Source organism: Gordionus sp. m RMFG-2023, chromosome 1, assembly GCF_954871325.1.
Source record: "Gordionus sp. m RMFG-2023 chromosome 1, tfGorSpeb1-WG-v2, whole genome shotgun sequence".
NCBI lineage: Eukaryota > Metazoa > Nematomorpha > Gordioida > Chordodea > Parachordodidae > Gordionus > Gordionus sp. m RMFG-2023.
In genome coordinates, this window is record NC_088775.1 from 25,834,620 (window position 1) to 25,843,241 (window position 8,622).

Here is an 8,622-nt window from a genome sequence, read left to right on the forward strand (position 1 = left end):
GTTATCAGACATTGTGAATTACCCATAAAAAATGAGAATATTTCCGAACGATTAACACTCGAGAGAGCCATTGTATCATATAAGAAAGTTCCCTGAGGAGGTTGCCCCTATTTATGCTATTTCCGGCAACATTTTACTACTCATCATCTAATCTCTAAACACTCAATTGTTGTTTTTCAGACCCATTATTCCTAGTATATTTGGTATTCACATAGCATTTATAAAAACAATTTGATATCCGTTCAATTAATATAAGGTCCTTCCTTCAAACCTCGTTTCACAAATGATTGCATCGCGTATTATGCGCTTTTACCTAACTTAATTATTTTTTTGAATTTTTAATTTTTTTTAAATGATTTTTAATTAATCTCTTTTTTAAAAAAATCTTTTGATGTTCCTTTATCGGAACACCGGGACATAAATTTGCTACAAAAATATTTTCTTAATATTATACGAACAAAGGTATAAATACTATTACAAAACCAGAAGATATTTTAATTAGCTTTCTTTTATATCACTATCGATAATTTGTGTTTATAAAAATATTCCTGACTCCCTAAGACATTCGTCTATTAAGAGGGAGTGATTAACCTATAAGTGTAATTAGCTAAAGATTGATACCTACATTAAACATATCTACTTTAAGCCAAGAAAAGCCAACTTTGAAAATAATAATAAAATTAAAAATATTCTTCATACACGATAAAATCGGATTATAACGGATTATCATTTCTTAAATAAAATCCCTAATTTTTTAGGTGTCCCTTTAAAACCCATGATGATCCCGGGTAGTTCCGATTCCTTTAAAATTTACGACATATATATTAAAAATATTCATTTTAATTTACCAAAAAATTTTTTTATACCCTATTTCAAAATTATAAGCTTTTCCTAATATAAATAAATGTGGAAGAGATAATACTGAAATATAGAATATACCTGAACCGAAACTATTAGAATAGCCATGATAAGAGCTCGCTTTTCATATTTAACATCCTTGAACCCGGGTTTGTTAATTTTTAATCGTTTGATTATTATACTTTGTTTACTTAGCAAAGCACCAAAAATCAGGGAAATGGATAACAAGTAAAAGAATAAAGCTGCCCCACATTTTGGTTCATTGGGTTGATGATTAGTTATAAGAAATACGGATATAAATCCAAAAAATATTCCCACATATTGTAAATATAATAATGATTGAAATTCTAATTTGAAAGGGGTAGTTTGATAATGTTTTACGTAAAATATAACCATAGATATAGCAAAAATGATCCCCATTGATGATAGAACTATTATTATTTTCCAATATTTCTTAAAGTCTCTGATATAAAAATTTGGCATGTCTACACATACGGTCTTATTTAAACTGGGCCATTTGTAAATCGGACATGATATGCACCTTTGAAAATTATTGGCCCTTAACAGATCTGACGCCGTAAAAATAGTTCGCCCAAAACAAGTGCGACATATCCAACAACATTTACTTGAAGTTGTCATTTGTAATTCATCAATTTTGCAAGGTGCTGAGCACCTGGAAGTTGGAGCAGTTAGATAATTGTAATAAGTGTAATTCCTCCATCTAAAGTTTGTTATTAATTTTAATTGGCTCCCGTTTTCTTTGTGAAAATTGTAATTTCCTACTGTAAATATATCGTAAACACCATTGACTTCGAGAAAGTTACCAATTTTTAAAGGATTGTTTACGGATCGATCTAAACCAAACTCAATTTTACCGGACAACCCATAAAATGATAAATTTTGTATATAAGTTTTTAAATCATTATCAATTATGCAATTTTTCATTTGCATTTTATCTATGTTATAACATTTATTCTTTATGAGATCATCTATGGAATAAAGTAAAGCCATGGTGGCATCCATACTTAAAGAAACCGTTTTATCAAATTTGATCATGTAGCTAGTGTTTGAATTGTTTTCATGACTAGAGAGCCTATCTTTGATGCCAAAATACCATTGATGTTCTTGCTCTGTAGTTAGAACTTCATCCCTATTTGACAACCAAGAGGAATAATGCGTTGAGTCATCACTACCAAATTGAGAAATCGTTATAGCTCCTTCAACAATTTTCGCCAATCCCGACTTTACTAATTGATTTGTCGAAGGCCATGAATCAATCCCAATATATATAAAATTGGGAGCGGCATATACCGAATGTATCAAATTTATGACATACTCAAATTGATAATCGGAAATGAATAGCAATGCTACTCTTGCCTTTGTATTTTTTATTAAAGTTTTAAATTTTTTTTTCATCGATTTACTTGAGTTAACCGTTTTGATCTCGATTTCAAGCCAAATGCAAAAATTATCACGGGTAGCTGCGATGTTCATTTGATCCCTAAACCAAGCAAAATACGGTATAGGTGAATAAATTATTAATATTTCATTCCATCGGAAGAGTTGAAGTAAGCTGAGTATAGCATTGAGATAGAATATTTGATTCGAAGTTATTTGGAATAGGTAATTGAATCTGTTATAGTTTTATTTTCAAAGGTATTATATAGCATTTATACAAAATTGAATTATAAAAATACAGTTAATTATCATCTATATTTTAATTTATATCTATTTAGCTTAAATTACAAAGACTTGTTACCTACTGGTAATAAAAAACACAATAATGTTAGATGTTAATGATGCTTACTACCAAAGACAATACCGAGCGAATCGTGATTTTACAATTTTTATTTGATACATACTATCAAATACCAAAATTTATTAAATGTAATAAGACCCTTATTATTTAACATATATTATAACGGAATCACGTGGTCGAGTCCGGCCTCCTATTTATCATTCCCCAAGGACGGAACCACCAATTAATATTAAGAAAAAAATATGATCATTATGGGATTTGAACTCATAATCATCGGATTGGTAAGCAACGCTCTTGCGGACTAGACCACAGATGCTTTCCAAAAATCACGATTTTTCAAATATATATTATAAAAATATTTGGTAGTGCCTATCCAAATAAAAAATAAATAAAATACACATTTGATAGGTAATGCCTTAAGGTAGCAAGCATCATTAACCGATTAAATTCTGTTATTTTTATTTATAAAAATATTTAATATATCGTAATCATAGTGCTTTTATTGACAAAATTCAATTTTATATAAGATTGAATCTCATACTTTAATTTATTATCACCAAAAAATTGGAAATATATATGAACCCGTACCTCATTTCTTGCAAAAGTTTGACAGAGTAAAACTTTATTTTTTTTCTTCTTAAATTGTGAACTTTTGGATTTCAAATTTAACGCTTTGGGATTTCATTGTTGATATTTATAAGATAATATAAAGAACAAAATGGCAGAAAAAAATTGTTACTTAAATATTTCAAAGGTTTATTTTTCATCCCAAACAAAATAGTAAAGCTAATTACAAATTGCTTGGAGTGTAAAACCATGAATTTCGGGAAATATGCTGTTTGTTAAGATAGGTGTATTCAAAATATAATTTATTTGTTAACTTAATTTCCGTATATGTTAAGTTTCTTTTACCTTAAAATCATTTGTTTAAAGGTTTCTTTTATCTTAAAATAATTTGTTTAAAAGTTTTTTTTATCTAGTTTAACTAGAAAGAAACGACTTATATATTTTTTGCATCTTTTGTAACTTTGTATACATTATATTCATATTAGTTAATATAAAAAATATATATAAACTCAACGAAATTTTAGTGAAGTAGATAATAAAAATTTTAAAAAATAAAACATTTGAAAATTAACTTTCTTTTTTGCCCTGCCTTCCATCAAATTTTAATGTTCTAAGTTAAAAATGATATAACAAAAACAAGCAGATCCTAAATAAGTTGAAATCTCTCTAAGGAAGGCTTTCTCAGGATCGAAGTATAATGTAGGATTATATAGCGATCCTTGTCATAATGTAATCTCAGGATTATTCGGTTTTTTCATACCGATTCGGTTTAGAATTTATAACAGTTCTTTTAAGTTCGTTCCGTTTTTATAAATTTGATTTTTAAAAAAAAATTAATCATAACTTAGAGAAAAGAGTTAAAGTTTAAAAAAATAAACTTGGCATTGATTGATATGAAGATAATGGCGATTTAATTGTAAAAAAAATTTTAATTTGAAAAGAAATCACGAATTTAAATTGCCTATGGAAAATTATCATATTTGGTTAATAAAAATTATTTTTAAAAAAACTATTAAGAACCGGTTTAAACTAATTCAAAAATTCATAATATTTTTGCTCTTTTTATATTTTCTTTATAACGGTTAGGTTATGGTTCAGAAAATTATAACGGTTCGTTCCGGTTTCGGGGTTCGATTTGGTTCGCAGAGCGTTTATAAATTACATAAAATATGAAAAACGATAGAAATTTCCCATTTATGATTTTTAGTTTTTTCCTCAAAGTAAAATGAGATAATTCTGTTAGAGTAATCAATTTTATATATAATTAAAAAAAAATCCAAATTTATTTTATAAACTGAAAATATATAATATATTGAACAAATTCTAGTTCTTTATATAAAAAATTTCAAAAATGTCAGACTTTCTTTCATTCCGATTTGGAATTTTCAATTATTTATATCGCATATTTTTATAAAATAAATATTTTAACATTTTATTTCAATTTTTAAAAATAAACGAATAGCTCAATATTTAATTTTACCAGAAATTTGCAGGCCCAGCCCAAACGGGCCGTAAAATAGTATGATTTTAAGAATACATATCCAGTCCGGGTCTAAATTTTAAAAAAAATTAAAAATCTAGGTCGAGCTAATTTTTAAAAAATTAATTTAAATTATATCAATCTTAATCCATTGGTAAATGTTAGAAAATCATCCTAATGTAAGAGTTTAATATTCATTTACTTATCATATTTTCGATTTTCCTTTTGAAACATTTGCAAAATACAGCCAAAATTATTAAGGTCGTCGAAATTTTAAAATCCCGGGCATGGTCAGACTTAAAAATAAGAACAAAATTCTAATCTGGGCAGGACACTCAAAAGGTCGGAATCCCGGAGTATCTGATTTATACCAAAACAGAACACATATGACATATTTATATACTTAAATCTCCCATCCCATTACCATTCCAAATATCGTATTCCAATAAATTTCTAAAATATTAAAGCAAATTTACTTTCTTCCCTTAAGCTGCACAGCACTTGCTTCAGGACTAATATGCGGTAATTTATAATATGATAATAATGGTGATGTGAAGAATGCGCTTTGGCTATAAGATGGACCGATCAAACCTACCAAACCAATTTTATACCTGATATCGTTTTTAATTATGCATTGAATCTAAATTATTTTTAATTTTAACATTGTGAAGATTAGTATATGCATCGAGTCTTAATTTTATAAGTCAGACCCGGTTTGAAATTTTATTATGCGACCCAGCCTAATCCCGAACAAATTTTTTTATTTGTCCCGATGAGCCTGACCCGAAATAAAAATATAAATTTGATGTCCCCCCAGTCCACCCCGAATTTATTTAAATCAGGCGTGTGACTAAGGGTAGGAAGTGGAACCACCCCCTCCCTATCGCAAAAATAAAGAATTTCCCCCTCTCCCCCAAAAATGAATACAATATATCACTATAAAGAAGAATTTGAAAGAAAAATTAATAAAAGTTACAAAATTTTTAAATTCGAGATATCCTCCCTCAACAATAAGCATATTATCTTTCCCCCAGACTTTAAAATCCTTCTGCACGAGAAACTCTGTCTTTTAAGTTCTCCTATCGGCTTTGTCAAAATTATTTTGACAATTTGATTCAATCAATTCGCTAAAGAATCTTCATCTTCCCAAGCATCAGTTTTTTTCTTCACCAAAAAATGTTTTTCCTTGCCTCAATTTTTACACAGCTTTAAATCTTCCCTGGCTTTCCGATATAATTCCCTCCTCAAGTCGTTCGAATTAAAAGTTAAACATTTCAACGAATCCCATTTAGTACTAAAGTTTTCTGATTTTAATTGGTCATTTGCCTCTTTGACTGCTTACCAGGGAGGAGTTGGATTTCACCCCCCCGCTTATTTGATGGCAATTTCTTAAGGGATTTTCCACTTTTAGCTTCAGCCAAACAATCTTGACTTGTTATAGTTCTCCAAGAGTCCGATCGCCTAGCCATTTAAAGAGCTCCCTATTTAAAAAATTTGTTTATCCCGATCTAACTAACCTTCGGCTACACAGAAAAGCAAAAAAAAACCTAACGGACCTGAATGACTGGACGCGATCCCGAGTAGGAAAAAGGAAATACTACTCACAAACGATAAGTTTCAAATTGCCATTGGCCATAAACTAGGTTGTATATCCCGTCTGTTGACATATGTGCTGCCTGCAAAAGCAAGCAAAATTTACATAAATTAAAGTACTGTTTAGTATTAATTTTATTTTTATATTTTCTTTTACCGTTAAAAAAATTCATTTACAATTACATATCTTTGCAATAATTTTCGTGCAATAATATTATTATACATGATTTGTTTCCTAATTAATGTATGGATATATTTATAGGTTTGATATAAATTAATATTATTTTTTTCCTGGTAGTATATAATGTGAATTTTAATGTTTTAAATCATTTATGACCATTTTTTAAAATTTTTTTAAAAGACTATTTTTGCTCAAATTGTATATTTTTCAGACAAATTTATAATACAATTAACGGTTATAATTCAAAATTTTTAGAAAAAAAAACTTTTCTATAATAAAAGTGAAAACCAAAAGTATTTATAGAAATTTATAGCCAAAGGCCTACAATAAGTGCACCTAGGTATTTACAATAAAATATATGTGGAATAAACGTACCTAATAGTGCCCCCCCCCCATCCTTAGAAAAATCCTGGATATGCGTATGTTTTAAATATATAAATGAATTTTTTTTAAATATAATTATACATTTTTATGGCAAATTATCAAATTTTTGGATCATTCTAAGAAAATATAAAAAATATTGGCGCCTTGTTTCTTATAAAAATTTTAGAATATATTGATTTTATTTTAAAATTTATGCCCGACAAGGCCTTGCTTAACCTGAATTATTTTTAAAAATATTAAGCCAGACCCAGCCCGAACTGAATTTTACTGAAAAATTTATAGTCATAAAATTAAAAAATTATTAATTGTTATATTTTTCTTTAAAATTATGTTTTTAGAAGAGGGGGGGGGGCAGGAGTGTTGGTATAAATTTTTATGAGCTTATTGGAAAATTAAGAAAACAGGCAAATTTTGAAAGAGGAATAACGTTGCTTCCCCTTCGCTTACGTCCAGTAATAAAAAATGATTAATTAGTTGAAAATTTAGAAATCATAATTTAATTTATTTTATATTTTCTGAAAATTTCATCAATTTTTCAAGTTTTGAAAATTCATTTGTTAATTTCATTAGATGTAAGCTATTTAGATCACTAAAATCGTTATCAATTATATGCTCCTTTCTATTTTAATTTTATCACTTGGTAGAAATTGTAGTGTAGGAGCAGATAATTAAGTTAAAAACTTAATTATTTTTCATTATATTTTTACAAGATTCATCCTACTTTGTTTGTATAAATTAATCAGTCAAGAACCGGGATGATAAAAAGTTGTGATTTAAAATCTGAGCTAGGCTGAATCAGAATCGACCTAGAAAATGGGAAATCCAAGTCGGGCCTAAACTTTATTTTAGTACTCTGGAGATCTTCACATTAGATTATATAAATATTATCCTAGAAATAAGTCCCACTATATTCAACTAATCGTTTAAAAGAAAGAAAAATCTTTAGTCAACTCTAAAATGAAAGCCAATTTTTTTTAGTCAAAAAAATATTACTCTCCACCCTAACTGTTTTATTTTAAATTGATATTTGCCGTTAATTAAGTAAAGTGATATATATCTTACTTGGGTAGTTGCAACGTGAAAACATGTAGGCACAATGAAATATCCTATGCTTATATTGTACGAAGGTATGAACAATTTTTTGTTTAATATATCGATCATGTATATCATGCTGTAAGCTTTGAGTATGGATAGAGAGTTTAATTCGTTTGAGCACATGAAGATCGGGTTGGGATTATTTTGGTAAATATCGTACAGACCGCCCACGTTGATATCTTTTAAATTCAACAATTGAGTCAGAGGAAAATCTTTGAGGATAGTATTTTCATGATTGTATACCATTAGAAGAAATGTACAAATTCTTAAAATTGTCATTTTTTGGAGGGAGTTTTATTTTTGCTAAATTTATAAGAATTATACGGCTTATAAAATAATTTTACTTATTATCTAAATAATCTTAAAATTAAATAATTCTTAAATGATTCGAAACATTCTTACAATTAAAGAAAGGTATCGAAAGAAAAAAATAATAATCGTATTATTAAATTATTTTTAATTGGAGGAAGCCTTGATCCTAAAAACGATCGTTTAAAATTAATATTGCAAATGATTATGGATTTTTTTTAAATACAAAAAATTCTTTAATTTATTTATACTATATAATATACTATTACTAATATTTGAATTGGATTAGTAAAAATTATTTTGATTCGTTATAATATAATTTTTAAATAAATAATTTATACTAGGCGCTAATTATAAATTGTCAAGTATAACAAAATTCAAAACATTCAATTAGGG

General features: G+C 27.6%; 1 protein-coding gene across 1 annotated transcript; it reads right to left on the reverse strand.

Annotated features, from left to right (window-relative positions):
* Window positions 1-726: 726 nt before the first annotated feature.
* On the reverse strand, window positions 727-8,163 carry LOC135923539 (metabotropic glutamate receptor 8-like). Its single transcript, XM_065458343.1, has 5 exons — window positions 7,885-8,163; window positions 5,141-5,304; window positions 2,293-2,491; window positions 940-2,235; window positions 727-801 (listed from the first exon to the last, which is right to left on the reverse strand). Exons 1-5 carry the CDS (start codon window positions 8,161-8,163, stop codon window positions 727-729), a joined length of 2,013 nt encoding a protein of 670 aa, XP_065314415.1.
* Window positions 8,164-8,622: the final 459 nt, after the last annotated feature.